At 45.6% G+C, this 20437-nt stretch overlaps 1 protein-coding gene across 3 annotated transcripts in view; it reads right to left on the bottom strand.

Moving 5' to 3' along the window:
- Positions 1–20437, bottom strand: part of CARMIL1 (capping protein regulator and myosin 1 linker 1) — a 581945-nt gene that overhangs the window by 155828 nt on the left and 405680 nt on the right. For all 3 annotated transcript variants that reach the window (XM_063923281.1, XM_063923283.1, XM_063923284.1), the window contains 2 exons: positions 17294–17466; positions 12132–12200 (listed from right to left, as the gene is read on the bottom strand). In XM_063923281.1, coding sequence (XP_063779351.1) covers positions 12132–12200; positions 17294–17466 — 242 coding nt within the window. The remainder of the gene's footprint in view (positions 1–12131; positions 12201–17293; positions 17467–20437) is intronic.

The raw sequence follows: 20437 nt of genomic DNA, 5'->3' as shown, positions 1-20437 counted from the left end.
TTAGGGGTAGCACATATGGTACATGGGAATGTTACAGTCAGGAAGACAATGATTACAGAGTGAAAACCACAAAGACAGGTCAATTAATTAGCATGGAAAAGGGTATGATGGTTCTTTGCATTCTCTGCAACCAATCTTGATGGGTCTATTCCGACTTTAGCTTGAGTAAATTATTGACTTTAGATGTTATTGTTCTTATTGTTGAGTCAGGGGTGGAGTTGTTACTTGCGATGGGCAAAGATTGTTGTTAGAATCAAAACCAGAGGCCTACTGAGGAATCAATTCAGTAGTCTCCACAAAGCATGCTGAGGCAGTACAGCAGTCAGCAAGGTGGAGAGATAATAAGTCCATTATTTCTGATTCTGCGCAAGGAAAACTGTATTCAAGGTTTGCAGGGACTTTAAACTTTCACTTAAAAGATGAAGATGAATTAGGGGGCGTGGCCACGGCAGCAAGCAGGTAGGAAGCAGGATACAGGAGCTCACGGAATTATTAATCCTGATTAACTCCTTGGGCTTCCCTAAACCTGCTACCCGGCTCCTAACTATCACAGTCTCTCTGGGGAGGCGGCGGGCATTGCAGTGAGACTTCTGCCCGCGTCTCCGGACGGCGCCGGCTGCCACCCGGTTCTCGGGCCTAGGCCGACAGCACATCCCCGGCCTCGATTTGTGGGACACTGCCGCGCTGCCGCGGGCGCGCGGACCCGCGGTGAAGATTGCCGCTGCCGGCGGCGTGGGGTGAGCGGCGCCTTCCCCTTACGCCACCTGGATCCCATACCTGGCTGCTCCTGTCCCCTGGAGCCCGAGATCCGTGGGCCTGAGTGAGGGAGGTGAGGCAGTGGGCCCGGCGGCCATTTTGGAAGTTCCTCCCTGCATTAACCATTCTGCACTGCATTGTTCTGGGACTTTACAGGAGCTGCGGGGCTGGATGAGGTGACCCAGGACACGCTGCCATGTTTCTCTTTTATTGCCCAGCTTATATTATATTATAACACCTCCTCTTGGGTCCCCCTGGCCCTCATCCCCCCTCTGTCTCACTACAAGACGCCTGGGGCCCTGGTGCATTGCTGACACTGCAATTACTGTCCTTTGTTGCACCTCCTGACACTGAATACCTGGGCTTTGAGTGCTGCTTGAACATTGATATTATGGTGAGGGGTGGTCAAAGCGCGGCGGCGGCTAAATTGGAGAAGTTCGCCCGTCAGCCTCCCACCCAGCCGACGCAATCCTCTCCTAAAACCTCCCCATCTACCCGACCCGTTCCCCCGGCTGGGGCCGATACGGGTGCGGACATGCAGCCGTCTGCTCCTTCCATTCAACAAGTCTTAGAGGCCATAGCGGCCAGCGAACAACGCCTGTCAGACAAAATGGAGAAGGTGCAGTGCGATTTATCACTGTTACGCCAGGAAGTCCAGCGCGTCCGAGAGAGAGTGGGTGAAACCGAGACGCGGGTCTCCAACCTGAAGGACCTCACTGGCCCCTAGCAGCGGTCTGTGTCGGCTATCTCCCAGCAAGTTTCGGCTATGCAAACTAAACTCCTGGATATGGAGGGACGCCTTCGCAGAAACAACGTGAGATTCGTGGGCCTGCCTGAAAAGGAGGAGGGCGCACATCCCCAGGATTTCCTGGAGTCCTGGCTAAAAGAGGCGTATGGCGCTGAATCCTTTACGCCTCAATTTGCGGTGGAGCGGGCGCACCGAGTGCCATTCCGGCCTCTGCCTCCGGGTGCACCTCCGCGAACATTTATAGCCAAGTTTCTGCACTACAAAGACCGGGACTCCGTCCTGCGCCTGGGCCGCGTGACAGGCCCCCTGCTTCGAAATAACGTTCGGGTGTCGGCATTTCCAGATTTTGCAGCGGATGTCCAGAAGGATCGGGCCCAGTTTCTGCCCATCAAGCGGCATCTTCGGGACCTGAATCTTCCCTATTAGATGCTGTTTCCCTCCAGGCTGCATGTGGTGGCGGACAGGGAAACTAAGTTCTTCAGTTCTCCGAGGGAGGCGGCGGCCTGGCTGGACAGATACGCTCCGGGTGTCCGCCAGATGGCTCCGGACTGACATCCAGTGTCCGTTCTATATGGGCCTACAATATGCAAGTATAAGTCCGGGGAGCTTCCTTTTGTACTAGTTGTTCTGGACTGTGCTGGGTAGTGACTTTTACGCATTGGGTTTTGCATTGGGGGTTTTTGTTGGAATTTGTATGATACGTATAGCACTGCTGTAGGCTTTCGGATCACCAAGGTTAGAGCTCTGTTAGGGATATGTGTATGCCACAGTTCGGGGAGGTATACGGGGAGGGGGGATGTTGTTGGGATGATGTTTGTTTTTCTGTTGTTTTCCTATTTATTTTTTTTCAGTTATTTGTTTTTCATGTGACCATTTATCAAACTGCGAGGTGATGTTGTGCTATTTAGAGGGGTTTGGCTCGGGGCCCGGGGCCTGCGGGCGATATGGTTCCAGGGATGGTACTGTGTACGGGCAGATAGAAACTTGGATAATGGTGATGGGGGGGCTCCCTTCTCACCTTGTAGGGTCTCTGCACGCTGTGTCCCAGATGGTACAAAGGATGACCTGTCTGCCTTAAAGATTCTGGCATGGAATGTCCGGGGCATTAATAATAAAGTAAAGCGATCCTTAGTATTTCAAATGATTAAGAAATATCGCCCGGATATTGGCCCTCATTCCGAGTTGTTCGCTCGGTATTTTTCATCGCATCGCAATGAAAATCCGCTTAGTACGCATGCGCAATGTTCGCACTGCGACTGCGCCAAGTAACTTTGCTATGTAGAAAGTAATTTTACTCACGGCTTTTTCATCGCTCCGGCGATCGTAATGTGATTGACAGGAAATGGGTGTTACTGGGCGGAAACACGGCGTTTCAGGGGCGTGTGGCTGAAAACGCTACCGTTTCCGGAAAAAACGCAGGAGTGGCCGGAGAAACGGTGGGAGTGCCTGGGCGAACGCTGGGTGTGTTTGTGACGTCAAAACAGGAACGACAAGCACTGAACTGATCGCACAGGCAGAGTAAGTCTGAAGCTACTCTGAAACTGCTAAGTAGTTAGTAATCGCAATATTGCGAATACATCGGTCGCAATTTTAAGAAGCTAAGATTCACTCCCAGTAGGCGGCGGCTTAGCGTGTGTAACTCTGCTAAAATCGCCTTGCGAGCGATCAACTCGGAATGAGGGCCATTATCTGTCTGAGTGAAACTCATTTGGAGGGCAGTAGGCTATTGTCGCTCCGCAGGCCTTGGGTAGGCTGGGTGTATCATTCCTCTCACTCCTCCTCTTCCAGGGGGGTGTCAGTCATGATAAAGAGAACTGTACAGTTTGAATTAATTACGGTAAACACGGATCCATATGGTAGGTTTGTGTTTCTGGAATGCAAGCTGAACTCCCGTAATTTCTTTATTTTGTCTGTTTATGTTCCTCCCCCATTCTCGTATGATGTCCTGCAGAAGGCGGCCTCATTTATTGCTGCCTCTCCACATACTCCTGTTATTTGTGTAGGGGATTTTAACAACGTGCTGGATGCCTCTCTGGATAGATGGAGGTCTTCTCGGGATTCGGGGGCGGGGGGTGGCCAATCTATATCTCAATCTAAGTTTGCGGATTTTATAGATCGCATGCAGTGGGTGGATGTCTGGAGGGCTCGCTACCCTACGCTTAGGCAGTACTCATGTTTCTCCGGTACGCATGGCTCCTTCTCCAGAACCGACCTGGCCCTGGTCTCGCCCATGCTCCTACCTAGTATAACGGATGTTCATTATGAGGCACGTGGGGTGTCCGACCATTCGCCCCTGCTACTGTCCCTCGATGTGGAGTGCCGGAGGGGACAGTCTTATTGGAAGTTACACCCGTCCTGGCTGATTCAGCTGGGAGAGTGCCCGGATTTACCGCCTAGGTGGGAGGGTTTCTTTGCGGATAATGTGGGCTCGGCCCCGACACCGGTTATATGGGATGCATTCAAAGCTTATTTACGTGGTACGCTGATTGTCAAAATAGCTGCCCGCAAGATAGAGTACAGAGCGACGGAGAGACGGCTTGAATCTGAAAATAGGGATCTAGAGACCCGCTACTTGGCTCAGGGAACCTCTGCGCTAAAGGCAAGTTGGATACTAGCTCAGGAGGCCTGGCTAGCTCACCTCTCAGATAGAAATGAGCGCTCCCTTTTGTTCAGGGCCACCAATATATATATGCCGGCGGACAGGCCAGGTAGCTTATTGGCCCATTTGGTGCACTATGACCGTCCTGGGTCCACGATAGTGCAGATGTCTGACCCTGATGGCTCCATAGTAGATAATACCCCCGACATAGCGCAGATGTTTTTTTCATACTTTAAAGAGGTCTATGACTCTCAGTCGACGTGCTCCATGGAGGACCTAGACCTGTACCTGTCCAATATACCCCTTTCCAAGCTTTCCCCCGAGGCCAGGGATATTCTAGATGCGCCCTTAACTTTGGAGGAGGTGACCGCAGCGGTGGGTATGTCTCCCAGTGGCAAGTCTCCGGGAAGCGATGGCATCCCCACCGAGCTGTATAAACAATACATACAGTTCTTTGGTCCCAAGCTGCATGAGATGTATACAGACATATTTGCCACTAATCAACTTCCTCCCTCAATGTCCGAGGCCGTAATTGTAGTACTGCCAAAGCCCGGTAAGGACCCCAAACTAGTAGAGTCCTATAGGCCGATCTCTCTTATCCCTACCAATGCCAAGATCCTGGCAAAAATCCTTGCGATCCGGCTCAACTCGGTCATTACATCTATAATACACCAGGATCAATCTGGCTTCATGCTGGGGAAATCCACGTCCATTAATTTGCATAGGCTATACACTATTTTGCAGGCTCCCCATGACTTCCCCTCGTACGCGGTTGTGGTTTCCTTAGATGCGGCTAAGGCATTCGATAGTGTTGAATGGCCATATCTGTGGGGGGTCATGACATGTATGGGCTTCGGCCCTAATTTTATACGATGGATCAAATTGCTATATCAAAGCCACGCGCCAGGATCTTGGTTAATGGCTATGTCTCTTCCTCCTTTACTCTGACTCGGGGCACCAGACAGGGATGCCCCCTCTCCCCAGCCTTATTTGCCATAGCCATCGAACCCTTGGCCTGTTTGGTCAGATCGCACCCGGACATTGGGGGAGTCAACACGGGCCCATGTACTGACAAAATAGCCCTTTATGCAGATGACCTATTACTCTTTTTACACGACTACAGTGTGGATATGCCTGTAGTGTTGCGGGTCATAGAGACCTTTAGCGGCTTCTCTGGTCTCCGCATCAACTGGCCCAAATCATTTATAATGCCCATTCTGGGCTCTCCTCCCCGGGTCCCAAAGATTTCCCTACCGCTGAGCTGGACAGGCCAGTTTAAATATCTTGGGATCCAAGTTACTAATGACCCCTCGGATTTTATACCCTTGAACCTTGACCCACTTGTACAGCTGATTATATGCAAGTCGAGGGCTTGGTGTAAACTCCCGCTGACAATGACAGGTAGGGTTAGCCTTATTAAGATGATAGTTTTGCCCAAACTACTGTATGTTCTTTTGCAATCCCCTGTATACATATTCCCAGCCTTCTTTAAGAAATTAAACAGTATACTATCATCTCTGATATGGGCCAATAAAAGGCCTAAAATAAAGTTAAACACCCTCACTAGACAAAAAGTTGATGGCGGCTTGGCCTTGTCTCACTTCCAATTATACTACTATGCGGCCCAGCTGGCACACATCGGTATCTGGTTGCGTGGAGGAGAGGGGGCCGGTCTGTGCTGGGCGTTTCTCCAATGTTATTACCCAGACTTTTCTCCGACACAGATTCTAGTGGGGGGAGCGCCTCTCGACTGTCCCCTCCTATTGTTTTTCAAGCCATGAAGATCTGGATGGCTTTGATACGTATGCTTGGGTATGATAGTATGGCCCTGGATACTCCTCTTTGGCACTCCGCATCACTCCATGAACTGGGGTCTCTGGAGGGGGGTGGGGGGGTGGTGTGGGCCCCGTACTCAGTAACTTCCATATTCCAGTTGTACAACAATGGTTCAATGAAGTCCTTTCAGCAACTAAAGGAAGAGTTTGGTCTCCCGAACTCTTACTTTTATAGATTTTTACAGCTCAGGCACGCTTTACAATCACAATTCGGGGATTCCCCCCGGTGCTTCTCCCCTTCCCTATAAAGAACTTTCTATGCTCATTGGGTCGGGTCAAGGGGATCTCCTTCACCTACTCGTACCTTCTAAAAACTATTCACGCTGACCCGCTCTCGAACCTTTGGGAGCGCTGGGAGCGTGACGTGGGCCTCATGGATGTGGAGAACTGGGAGGTGGCACTGGGGAACTCCAGCCAAGTCACCAAATAATTACGGTTCCAACAAATCCAACTCTTTATATTGCATAGATCATATATGACTCCGGACAGGCTGGCCAGATTTGGGGCCGGTGGCGTCGCCGCCTGTCCTAAGTGTGGGACCGCTGGCGGATCATTCTGGCACCTGGTGTGGGAGTGTCCATCCTTGCAGGCGTTCTGGGCTGGGGTCGGGTCGATTCTGGAACACACGGGGATACCGCGAGGCATGCTGACTCCAGTATTTTGTATTCTGGGAGTGGGAGGAACTGACTCTGGGACTAAGTGGGAGGACTTGTGTGCTCGCAGTATATGCGCCCTCGCCAAGGTGTGCATTGTGCGGACATGGATGGCCTCACACTCCCCTAAGATGTCTGCATTTAAAGCCTTTGTGAATGACACAGTATTGAAGGATTGGTACATTTATATGAAAAATAATGCCCTTTCTAAACACGAGAAGTTATGGTCCTTTTGGATCAACTCTACATACTCCTCCCCTGCCCTTAGAATTGAAAGATTTATAACTTAACTCGAATTGTCGTATGTCTTTTACGGCGGCCCGGCTACTCTGGACCCGCAGGAACGAGCCAGGCTCCTCTCCCGTATTCTACACTCTAGGGATAATGCACCTCATCACGCACAACTGTAGGAATCTAGGCTTGCTAGTGTTGTTTTGGTCTGTTTTATTTATGATTTTTTTTTTGTTTGTTTTTTTTCTTCTCGGGCAGGCTTTATTAGGCCCCATAGTTGGGGGGGTTTACCGACGTTTTTCGGGGAGAAAACAAGAAATGTTAGTATGTGTTTTGACCTTGCTTGCCGACTTCAGAGGAACTGGTATCTGTGGGTGGACATTATGTGGATCTGCGACCACTTGTTGCACCACGCATATGCACATATTATTTGAGAAGGATCTGTGCATGATTATATTGTATAATAATTTTTGAAGCTCTCAGTGTAAACTGAAATGTCTGTAATAAGTTCATTCTTGTTAAATAAAAATACTCTATTAAAAAAAAAAAAAGATGAAGATGAATTAAATCTGTCAAATTAATGTAGAATACGCTATATTTTTACCACCTAATGACATTGTCTTGCCTCACAGCTAAAATTCTTAGTCATAAATTTTAATTCTGAGGCTACAGAACACCATTTACTCTTGGACAAGTATAAGATCTAAGATGTTTTGTTAGGCTCATAATAGAATGCTTAGTCAGATGTACTCCCTCCCCAGGTGACGCTATGGTTCTCCTAAGGCTTACTGTGCAAGCAGTGGTGAGAATAGTAACTCATCAAATTTAGATTTGCAGCTGTACAAGGATGAAGCAGGTTCTTGAGGAATTGGTGTGTATTTCTATGGATATTGGTCCCAAGGACCCAAGCATCAATAATCAATCAAGCCTTACTAAATATATGATGTTCCTTGAACTGTTCCCCATTACAGTTGTGCCTGAGAAAAATAATTGTTAGAAGATTGCAGGGAAAGATTGTTTGAATAGTGAATAAAGTACTTCAAACAACTGCCAAACAGATTCAAGTTGTCCTTCGGACACAATGTACTGTAGTATTTACACCATTCGTTGCATGTTAATGGGGTGATATGGTAGGAGGCCCAGGAGCACCCTCATTGCTGCAAGACAGACATAAAAAAAAGTCCAAATGGAGCTTTCTAAAGCACACCTGAAAAAGTAGTATTGCATCTGGAATTTGAGGGTCTATTCATGAAGTTGCCCAAGTCAACCAATCAGCATCGAAGTAACATTTATCAAGCACAGTCTATAAAATTAGATATAGCAGCTGGTTGCCATAGACAAATTATCCACTGGCATACTTATCCACTCTTTTACTATTTCATGAATAGAACCCCTTGGCGCCTTGATAGTGTGCATGGCATCATGAAATATGGAGATTATGAAACCAGCACCCAAAAATGGTTTAAGACTGTTTTGGAGTGACCAGCAAGAAGTCTAGGTCAAAATCCCAAAAACAACCTGCAGAAAAATTTGAAAACAGCAGCCTATAAAAAAAGACACCCTACAAATCTGTAATAACCAAAGCAGTTCACACAGGAAGAGTGGGCCTGAAGCATTTGTATCTGAGTGCGAAAAGCTAAACCAAAGCTTTAGGATGCGGTCAATTGCAGTTACATTACCCAAATATGAAGCTACCAAATATTAAGTCTAGGGTGTCCGTAATTTTATCAATGCCATTAGTTTTCACATTCTGGCTTAAAAGGATATACAAAATTAAGTTCTAAATTAAAGGTTTTGTAATATTAACACAAAACAAATTGCGTAAATTCAATTTATGTTTAGAGAAAAAAGTGCAATGGGCACCAATATTGTTAGTTACAAATGTACAGTACTGTAGTTATTTCAGGTTTCCAGCTTAATCACTTACTGTATACAATACTTACCTTGTGCCCAGGATTGCTAACTAAGTAGCTTACACCTTACCTTGCCATCTGATGGTGTGACAGTGTCCATCACTGTTAGAATGCCCAACTATAGTTATAATGCCATATTCACGCATATTAAGTTCCACTCAGAGGGAGAATGCAGCCGGCACATGGCAGTTTTGCATCTGTTTGATCTGAATGGACTGAGCTGGTAGGTATTGCTGGTGATTTATCCTATGACAGCAAATAACCTTTTGTATTGCTTTGGCTTTTTATAAAACAAAGTTTTACTGAAGCTTTGTCTGTTACTATTGTCAATATGCATATGGCGGACTTAGCCTTTTTCCTCATTCAACAAGGGTTAAAAGATGTCCTTATTCCATGACAAGCATTAGCCAGCGTATGTTGATGTATTGTTAAATTGTTGGCTTTTTTTTACTAATATGCCATATTGCGCATTAGTGAGATAAGTCATAACGGCATAAAGTCTACCTGGGATGATTTAAATATATGCCTAGCACAGGATGGTTCTTTGCTGATTTATGTGAATGATAGTTCACCGCACAGGTTTACAGCAGATACAGGTTATCAAAACATACCTTAGCCATTCTGATTATGACTCGTGTTTTTTTCAGGTCTCAACATATAAAAATAAATGGTACTGTATATGGAAATCTTCTTGCTTACCAAGGGAAAATAATCCTCATATTTTTTTAACTTTTTTTATTTTATTTCATAGATGCTTCAATTTTAGTTGGGGTCATTTGGTAGTTTATTGTTAATTGTACAGCTAAAACCCGAGGCATGATCTTTGCTCTGTTGATAGTATTTAGCAGACAGAATTTAGGATTTGACTTTTTTTTACATGTAGGTTGGAATTATACGAGAATAGCCCTTGACCAAAAACACAAAATGTCATAAGTTGGATTTTAGTTTGTTTTTCCAGACATGATAATTGTCTAGTACAAATACTATCAAGACTTCAAGGACACTATACCCTTGAGACACACTACTATTACCAAGTTTGTGAGGGATAGTAATTCTTTATAACGAATTGTAGAATTTTTCAGGACATATAAACATTTATAGCCAACTTTACAACCAGGAGTTGTCATTTTGCTGTATTTGGGCCAAACTAAACATATGCCAACAGACAGAGTTTGAAGTGGAGTTTGTTCTAGTGTTTTAAGGACGAAAGTCACACTTTTACAGATTCATATTTTATTTATTTATTTATTTATTTTTGCTGGTAACTGAAATTTCTACTTACTGACAATTAGTGTTTAAATGCCAGTGCAGTGCCAACACCTTCATGTTGTGTCTATTGTTGGGAGTACCTGTTTTCTACTTAACCCAAACTTGAAGCTGTTTTATGGAAAGGCAAAGGCTTTATTTTGGTATCATAATCAAATAATTATGTATTAATTTCTGAACCTTGCACGTGACAAAAAACAAAAACAAAACTATTTTTGTGGTTCATACATTAGTTAAAATGTAATCAACCCAAAGAAAGGGATGCAGTCAGTTTACCGGCTGTCGGGATCCCTGCGTTCAGGAGACCGACGCAGGATTCCCGATACCCGCTTATAAACGGACAGCCGGAATCCCGACACATACCAGGTATTCCCACGCTACCAACCGAGATTGAATAGAACCTGTGGCAAACGCAGTGAGCCCAATGCCCAATGCGTGGTGCACACAGCGAGCCTGCGAGGGTACTCGCTGCCGTGATTCTGGCAGACGGGAAGTCGCTGTCGGTATAGTGAGTATTACTGCCCAAGCTTTTCAATGGTGTGACACACCTGTCTCAAAATTTATTTATTTTTTGACACCTGTTATATTATATTGTAATTTTGAAAAAAAAACTATAGACATGCATGTCATACATGACAAATCAAGACAAAGCTACGCTTTTTCCTCTATTAATAAAATATATTTTTATCCCTAATGCATAGTTTTGAAATACTGCATTCTCTTCAGCCTTCACCTACTGTACAGCATTTTGATAAGCGTGTGGAACAATAAAAAAATTAACGCAGAGGTTTTTTTTTTTTTTTAACAAGATACATTGTTTTGTATAGTAAGTGTTACCATACAATAGCATAGGCTACGATGTGCCGATCATGTCGCCAGAGATTACTGCTGCCACCTTAGGTGCTATTATTACACATGGGGATATTGGTCTCTGAAACAGCTTTCCCCATGTGTCTAAATAGCAATCAGGAGTCCTGGAAAACCTCCCGGCTCAATGAAATTCTAAGCTGTAGCTGTTGCCTGGCGATATAGGATTTAGGTTATTGGTATCCTAAGTATTGGACAGGCATTAACATAAATTCAGCTTGTCAGTTGGTCTTCTAAATAAGATGTACTAAAGATTGTAAAGCAAGTGAAAATGATAAAATGCCATTATGCATAAAATGCACACTGCATCAATTGTCTTAGTTTACTGTAAATGTTACATTTGTTTTGAAAGGACAGCCATTATTTGACATTAACATATATCTAATGCTGTATATTACAGACCTGAATTGCATGCATTAGTGCGTAGTTTTAAATAAACATGTCCATTGTGATCTCTTTCATTCTCTGCAGCAGGGTGCCATGTCCCGATGGAAGCCATCCATGCCTCCCCACGTCGGAGGCCGTGGCTGCGGGATGGGGTATTTGGCTGTGTGAACGTTTTTAAAAATAAAACACTTTTCTATGTTCCATGCTGTGGATGGCGGCCTCTACAGCATGTGGCAGTGAGTGCAACATCTCAACCCCACCCGGCATGTTGGGACAAACATCCTAACCGGGGAAAGTGGGAAAGGAATATATGGGGAAGCGCTCTCTAACAGTGGGGAAACATAGTAAACGACAGCTTGGAGATGTAAGTTGCAGAAATGCACTGTGTTAAGTGGATAAGTCATAAATAAGGGAAGTGGCAGAGATGTCACAGCTAATGACATATCTCAGCTGTATGACTGCTATAATATTCAGTAAGTACAAACCCTAAGTATGGGGGCGAAGCTCCTGTAATGGAGAGAGGAGCAAATATTTCACTTTTTATTTATGCGGCAAGATCAGGATAGCACTGAATAATTTATTTTACCTTAATGGTTCTTACATCAAAATTCTAATTGTTTTAGTTTGGTGATCCTTTAACGTTGAGTCCTATATCTTCTACAGACGTTACCAGTACATATCCCTAAGACCTGGTTTAGGGACCTACACAATGCAGATCATAATAAAAAACCATTCCACATGTGAATGCTTTGAAGGTGTTCACAAGTACTGAGATTGTATATACAGGATGATTATATACTAGCCTACAAAACAGCAGTTTGTTATCAGAAACAAGATGACGGGTGTAATCTTATATGCTGAAATGGCACTACTTACTTTTCTAGAGCTACAGCAATGTCCTGGAATCCTTGGGCTGTGATGTTGTTCTTGTCTAAAACCACAGTCCTACCACAAACAGAAAGACACAATACATTATTTCATTCTTACATCGCCTAGATCTTTGGTGCCGCAAAGTTTCTTAGCCTTTTTATCTTTAATAATGAATTGTATAGATTACTTTGCTGTTGATTATATTTTTCATAAAATAGGTTAGGTCTGTCAACAATTATCATTAAACACAGATTAATAGTAACTACATATCAATAAGCATTGGTTTTGTGGACCTACCCATAACAACATTTATACATATCTATATATTTATAGCAAATAAAGTGAATAGAGAGCCTACTAGTGCATAATTGATCCAATTGTGTGAATTACCACCATATATAAAGTGCAAGATTATCAGATCCAATAACTTATCATTCGTTTTTTTCTTTGGTCACATGACCATCAGATGTAGAAATATGTCAAAACAGAAATAGGATATAGTGTGCACCATTTTAAATTGCATATTGGCACTCATTCTGACCCGATCGCACGCTGCACTTCTTTGCAGCGGTGCGATCGGGTCTGGAATGCGCATGCGTGACGTGCACGTCATTGCCCGGCGACGGCAACGATGCTGACAGCGAACAAAGCGGTCGCAGCGGCGACCGCAAGAAGATTGACAACGGGAAGGCGTTCCGGGGCGTCACCTGACCGTTTGAAGCGGTTTTCGGGAAGTGGTAAGATAAACTGTCTGTTTTGAGGAGTGAGATTGGACGGTAGCTTGCACATTGCAACGGATCTTTTCCCTCTTTAGATATAACTGTGATGAAGGCCTCCAAAGCATGGGCGAGAACCTACACTCCCCAGAGATTTCATTGAAGGCCAACAGCATTTTGGGTAGGAGAGAGTCCCTAAATGATTTATCATATGAGATGGTGAAGCCATCTGGTCCTGGGCTCTTCCCAGTGGGCGTTTTTTTTTTAGGGCCTGTTCTAATCCTGGAAGGGAAAACGGGGAGTCCATCCAAGCACTGTCATCATTACACAACCTTGGAAGGCCTGAATCGCAGAGATATTTATCCACCAGGTCTTTAGTAGTCAATAAGGACTCTGGGGACTTGGGGCCCTGGAGATTACACAGGCTAGTGTAGTAGGAGTGAAATGTGTCGGCTATGTCTCTTGTTAGAGAATGGCGAGTCCCCTTCGTGTCTGCTATCGTTTGAATGTATAGGGTAGCCCTTTGTGAACGCAGCGCTCTAGCCAATAATTTCCCTGGTTTGTTACCCCATTGGGAAAAGCGGTTTCTGCATATCCTATAATCCTTCCTGACATCCTCAAAGAGCAAGGTGTTAAGGGATGATCTCGTCTCATTTAGTTCAGTTAAAAGTTGGGGGGACGATCCCGTTTTATGCGCAGTCTCCATTACTTTCAGCCGCTGAAGGAAGGCAATTTTTTCCCCCATTTTTCCTTCTTCCTCAGAAAACCTATTTGAATGAGTTTCCAGCGTAGAACACATTTGTGTGCCTCCCACACCGTGACTCCGGAGACGTCCGGACCCTCGTTGATCTCAGAGTAATCTTTGATGGCCTCAGTTAATTGAGGAGTAAATTGTGAGTCCATTAATAATTGCTCATTTAGACGCCAAGTACAGTGTTTGAAATGAGGGCAGGACGTCTCCAAAGTCAGGGAGACGGGAGCGTGATCTGACCAGGTGATCAACCCAATGTTGGTATCCCGGATTAGATGTAAAAAACCGTTGAGGCAATAAAAAATAATCCAATCTGGAGTAGGTATCATGTGGCCGGGAGTAAAACGTATAGTCCCTATCTCCCAAATGCTGAAGTCTCCACGTATCGACCAACTGGTGTTCATGTAGCGCGCGGCAGACTTTTTGATGCGAAGCTAGTGATGGCCTTACCGGTGTACCAGAGACATCCACCTCCGGCTGAAGAGACCGGTCAAGTCCCTACCCAAAATCGGGACACCCTCAACCAAGTGGGCAATCCGATTCAAAACTTTCAACAGATATTGAGGTTGGGATTGATTGGGAACATACCGATTAATGAAGGTATACAGTTGATCAAACAGTTTACATTTAACTAGGAGTGTTCTGCCCCCATCAAGGACCACAGACGTCATATCTGAAAATGGCAAATGTTTGGATAGCAACTCCCAGGGATTTACTTTTGATATTATTTTTATAGAAAGAAAATGGGTAGTTGCAGTCTTTGAGAGTAGGGGTGGTACCAGCTTTAAAGTGCGTCTCCTGAAGAAATGCCACATCGGCCCTGAAGGCAAAGAGGTCTCTGAGTACCCTGGAGCGTTTTTCAGGAATATTAAGGCCCTTTGCATTGAGGGAAACAAATTTTATGACTGTTGTCTTAGGATCAGCCGCCATTGTCTACAGTGTATAGAGCAAGAGGAAGGTCGTCAAAGAGGGGAGCAACTCCACCAAAATGAAGGACCGCACGAAGGAGAGGGAGAGAAGAAAGAAGAAGAGAAAGCTAAGTGACAGAAAGAACAGTATAGAAAAACAAGTCAAAAATTTATCATCTTAATCAAAATACTCAACAACCTGCAAAAAGAAAGCAAGTACAGCACACAAACGCCACTCGGGAGGCCGGACGTGTGGAGCACGTCAGAGATCGAGAAAAACTAGGGTTGCGAGGGGTAACTGGGGGATGGTGACTACACCATTCCTAATATAAATTTTTTTTGTAGAACTAGAATAGAACATAGGGGGTAATTCCAAGTTGATCGCAGCAGGATTTTTGATAGCAATTGGGCAAAACCATGTGCACTGCAGGGGAGGCAGATATAACATGTGTAGAGAGAGTAAGATTTGGGTGGGTTATTTTGTTTCTGTGCAGGGTAAATACTGGCTGCTTTATTTTTACACTGCAAATTAGATTGCAGATTGAACACACCCCACCCAAATCTAACTCTCTCTGCACATGTTATATCTGCCTCCCCTGCAATGCACATGGTTTTGCCCAATTGCTAACAAAAATCCTGCTGCGATCAACTTGGAATTACCCCCATAGTAACTTCACAAACACGTAACAGGTGGGAGATACAGGGACAAGTAATGGTAACTAGACCCATCTAGACCAAGTGTGCCGACGGGAGGCCGACCAATCTAGGTAGTGCAAATATCATGAACAAGTCTCAAGATAATGAAGCACAGTATGGCAGAAGGAGACATTGTCAGGCCAATGAAGGTCAGCTCAAGACTGTAAAATCATTTATAAGGAAAATAGCAGACCATCTTGATCCTATCGGGAGGACTTCACTTAGATGTCGATGTCGAAGGGATTCGTTGTTCCCTAGGTGGTTTTGGATTACACTGGACAAGGTGCCAGTCATTGTCTGGATGAGAGAGTTCCTGTGGGACAGAGCGAACCAGGGGCTCCTGCCAGTCCGGAAGGGAAACTTCCGGAATACCAAGTGCTCGGCAGAAAGGGGGCAGATCGACTGAGTCTTTAAGTGTGAGGAACTTCCCATTATGAGAGATTTGCAGGCTGAACGGAAAGCCCCATCTGTACTTAATTCCCATCTTGCGGAGTTCCAATGTTAACGGTTGCAGAGCTCTGCATTTTTGAAGAGTCAACCAAGTTAGATCTTGAAAAATCTGGATGCGTTGATCGTCAATCTCTATAACATCCAGACTGTGGACCTTATGAAGAATATCCTCTTTCTGTGAGAAGTAATGCAAGCAGCAAATAATGTCTCTTGGCCGGTCGGAGGGACCCCCCCTGGGCCTTAAGGCCCGGTGAGCCCTGTCAAATTCAATTACGGAAGAAGGGTCCTGACCCAGGAGCTCATTGAAGGTCCATGTCAAAAAGTCCTTGAGGTGGGATGTCCTCCGAGACCCCTCTGATCCTTAGATTGTTACGTTTCCACGATTGCCCAAGTCATCAAAGCGCTCTTGCAGTTGTTGAATGTCAGTCGCCTGTCTAATGACTGTAAATCTGAGAGCATTATGGGCCACAACTGAGTCAGAGGAGAAGCCTTCCAGTGAAGTAAGTCAGGATCCAATAGTGGACACCTCAGAACGAACAGCAGCAATCTCCGAGCGAACTGTTTCCCTGAGACTACTCTCCAGGCATTCGAAATCTTGCTTTGTCGATATGGAACAGAGTAGGTGCAGGATTTGTGAAACACCTGTCACTCTGGCGTCATATTCAAGGCCACTTCTTGATCTTCGACTCGAGAGGGTGAGTCCGAGACAGGAGAAAGGCGTGGGGTGGAGGGCGTGGAAGTATCATCAACAACGGGAGCGGAGCCCTGAGGGAGGAGAAATTGCATCATGTCCGCTGAGGAAGGGGTTCCAATGAAATGTGTGGGTGTTCCCTTGTGTGAGGAGTTCCCCACCCCTTGTGGGACCTTCTTTTTACCACCCCTCAGCATGAGGCAATTGGGTACCACGGAGGTAACACCTGTATGCATTATGTGATTAGAGAAACATGCAGTCAGGACCAACGTCGTCACATTCCCCCAGAATGAATCGTGAATAGCTGGGAATTATATGAGGGCAGACGTGCTCTGGAGAGCAAGTCACTCACAACTTGTCACATGATGGCGTCAGCCAGGCGTAAGTGAGAAATTACGGCAGGAATAGGGAGAACTCCGGGCTGCACTGGTGCATACAGATATAGGGGTATCTGGTGCCCAGGTAATGAGGTGTCATGCACAGCAGGAGGGCAGAATATATATATATATATATATATATATATATATTTATATTCATACAATATTGACACTTCTTGAGAAAAGCAATGTATTATGCATTATGTTGTACACAGTTAATGTTTGAATGGACTAAATGGAGCTGGGTACTCACTAGACGACGAGCAAATGATACAGTGCATACACACTGTGCAATCTTGCTAACGTCCAAACGATATATCGTGCATCATTAGGTCGTTTGGTTCTTAACGATATATCAGGTATATTTGTAAGTAGTGCGAACACAATGCGCAACGTGCTAAAAATTGTTAAGGACATCCTCAGATTGAGCAACAAGTAGGGGCAATCAAAAGATGCAATGAACGACTCATGGGAGCGCACACACACTGGACGATGTGGACAATTTATCGACAAATCATCAGGTGGTACCCAGCTTAACACGCAGTATCCATAAGTTAAAGAGGTCACCACTGCACTCACCTGAGCTTGGTGTTTATTTGCAATGCTTTGGCCAACATTTTGGCTCCCATATCTCCCATGTTATTTCCACTGATATCTACTTTGGTCAATGATGTATTGCTGCCAAGGGCATTTATAATGATGGTCACATCTGTCTTTAGCTTAGAGTCTGCCAGAGATAATGACTGCAAAGGCTGCAAAGAGAATATGACAGTATTACAGACCCATTATACTTACATTTACCTATACCTGTAGTACAGCATAATATGTGAAAGAAAATATAAAATTCAGCAGAAGAATGATAGGGTTATAACCTTGCTTTATCCCTACAGAGACACCCTAGGACAGGGGTAGTCAACCAGCCAGAGCCAAAGAGCCAAAAACCTTGTTAAATACGTCAAAGAGCCGACATCGAGCTGAAAGTGGGATGAGGCCATGTGCCTGCTACACCATGGAGGTCATTCCGAGTCGTTCGCTCGGAAAATTTATTCGCATCGCAGCGTTTTTCCGCTTAGTGCGCATGCGCAATGTCCGCACTGCGACTGCGCCAAGTAAATTTGCTATGAAGTTTGGATTTTTACTCACGGCTTTTTCTTTGCTCAGGCGATCGTAATGTGATTGACAGGAAATGGGTGTTACTTTGCGGAAACAGGCCGTTTTATGGGCGTGTGGGAAAAAACGCTACCGTTTCCGGAAAAAACGCAGGAGTGGCCGGAGAAACGGAGGAGTGTCTGGGCGAACGCTGGGTGTGTTTGTGACGTCAAACCAGGTACGACAAGCACTGAACTGATCGCAGATGCCGAGTAAGTCTGGAGCTACTCAGAAACTGCTACGAGGTGTGTAATCGCAATATTGCGAATACATCGTTCGCAATTTTAAAATGCTAAGATTCACTCCCAGTAGGCGGCGGCTTAGCGTGTGCAATACTGCTAAAATCGCCTTGCGAGCGAACAACTCGGAATGAGGGCCCATGTCCCAAGTATAAAATACATTGAAAGAGCCAGATCCAACATAAAATACATTGAAAAAGCTACTTTCACATAATACACTTCAGCTCCTCATGAGTCACTCCTGCCAGCACCCTCCTGTGTTACTCCAGCCAGCTTCACAGGAGTCACTCCTGCCAGCATCCTCGTGTCACTCCAGCCAGCTCTCCCATGTGTCACTACTGCCAGGACCCTGCTGTGTCACTCCAGCCAGCTTCACAGGAGTCATTCCTGCCAGCACCCTCGTGTCACTCCAGCCAGGTCTCCCTGCTACCACCCTTCTATGTCACACCAGCCAGCTCCCCATGAGTCATTCTTGCCAGCACCCTCCTGTGTCACTCCAGCCAGCTCTCCCATGTGTCACTCCTGCCAGGACCCTCCTGTGTCACTCCAGCCAGCTCTCCCATGTCTCACTCGTGCCAGGACCCTCCTGTGTCACTCCAGCCTACCCTCACGTCATCCCCCCCCCCTCCCCCTTAAACTTGTGCCATTGCAGCAGCCTCTAAAGTGCCCTTTGATTACCATGGGTGTCTCACCTCTAGTGTCTGGCTCCCTCAGTTTTCAGTCCCCGTAGTGCTGCTGTGTGTCTGGCTGGAGTGCAGTGGTTTCTGCATCTGTTGTGGTCACATGATTTAGAGTGTTTGGAGCCCCATTTAAAGAAAGAAAGAGCCGCATGCGGCTCAAGAGCCACTAGTTGCCCACCGCTGTCCTAGGAAGTTGGAATGGCTTCTGGCTGGTCACTGACAAAAAAAAAAGGCACAAAAAGCTTAGATGGGCAAATTGTGATGTGCCTGAATTATTGTGGAGCCAGTGGTGAAATTAGAGGGGTGCAGTCCCCCCTAATCCTGTGACATCATTATGTCACATAGGGGACATAGCCATCTGCTCTGGGAAGATCACTGATTGGATGCTCTGGGGGTGGCTCTGCCAGTGGTCTACTGGGTGCAAGGTTCCATTCCAGGCACTCTGCAAGCCACATCCAGGTGCTGTGGGGTAGCCTGGCACCCTGTGTGATGGCAAAGCTCGCACATCAATAGTTTTGCTCTGCCTGATGATCAGGGGACCTGGCAGTGCCAAGTCACATCCCCTCTACCCCTGAGGCTCTGCCATCATAAGAGTGGAGTGCAGACCCATTCTGTGAGGAAGTGGGGGGATTTGCTGCAAGGGAGAATGAGGAGTCAGAGCTCCCACCCAGATTTGTCTAGAGAGGCCGGTAACACACTGTCTTGCAACTGTGTTAAGTTTGTTAGATCACTATGTATTGGTAAGGCCTGCTGAAGGTGAAAATAACAAGTATTCATTAGTGATTTGACTACTAGTCATGGTAACATGGGTGTGGTATTAGATCTACAATGTCTAGGTAGACAGTCAGTAGGTCGACAGGCAAAAATGTCTACAGTGGTTAATGTCAACAGGGTAAAAAGGTTGACAAGACAATGGTCGATACCGGTATTTTTAGTTTTTTGGGCCACATATTGTATACTCCATGTTATGTGACCACCATAGGTACAAACTCACCCTCACGGGCTTGTTCCGCTTGCCACGCTTCGGGCAAGGTTACTATTCCCAATAGATGTCCACGTGGATAGTAAATCAAGCAAATGTTGGGAAAACTTGCAAAAAACCGCAGAAAACATGTGTTGATCATTTGTGTGTCGACCATTGTCATGTCGACCCTTTTAACATTTGGACATTAAGCACTGTCGACCTTTTGTGCCTGCCAATCTAATGCATGTAGACCTCTTGACTGTCGACTAATACACTGTCTATTATCTAGATACGATTTGGCTTATTACTGTACATACAGGAAAGTGTCTAAATACATAAAACGAGATATATGGTAAGAACTTACCTTTGTTAAATCTCTTTCTGCGAGGTACACTGGGCTCCACAAGGATCGACATTGGGGTGTAGAGTAGGATCTTGATCCGAGGCACCAACAGTCTCAAAGCTTTGACTGTTCCCAGGATGCACAGCGCCGCCTCCTCTATAACCCCGCCTCCCTGCACAGGTACGCAGTTTTTAGTTAACCGGCCCAATGCAGTAGCAGGAAAAGAGACGACAACGGTTAGTAGCCACATACACCACACTCTCACGACAGGAGAAGTGTCAGCGGCTAATGCCATATCAACCCAAATAAGCTAAGTGCGTCAGGGTGGGCGCCTTGTGGAGCCCAGTG

Source organism: Pseudophryne corroboree, chromosome 5, assembly GCF_028390025.1.
Source record: "Pseudophryne corroboree isolate aPseCor3 chromosome 5, aPseCor3.hap2, whole genome shotgun sequence".
NCBI classification, from domain to species: Eukaryota; Metazoa; Chordata; class Amphibia; order Anura; family Myobatrachidae; genus Pseudophryne; species Pseudophryne corroboree.
Note: the sequence above shows the minus strand (reverse complement) of the source record. Positions and strands in the feature narration are given on the sequence as shown.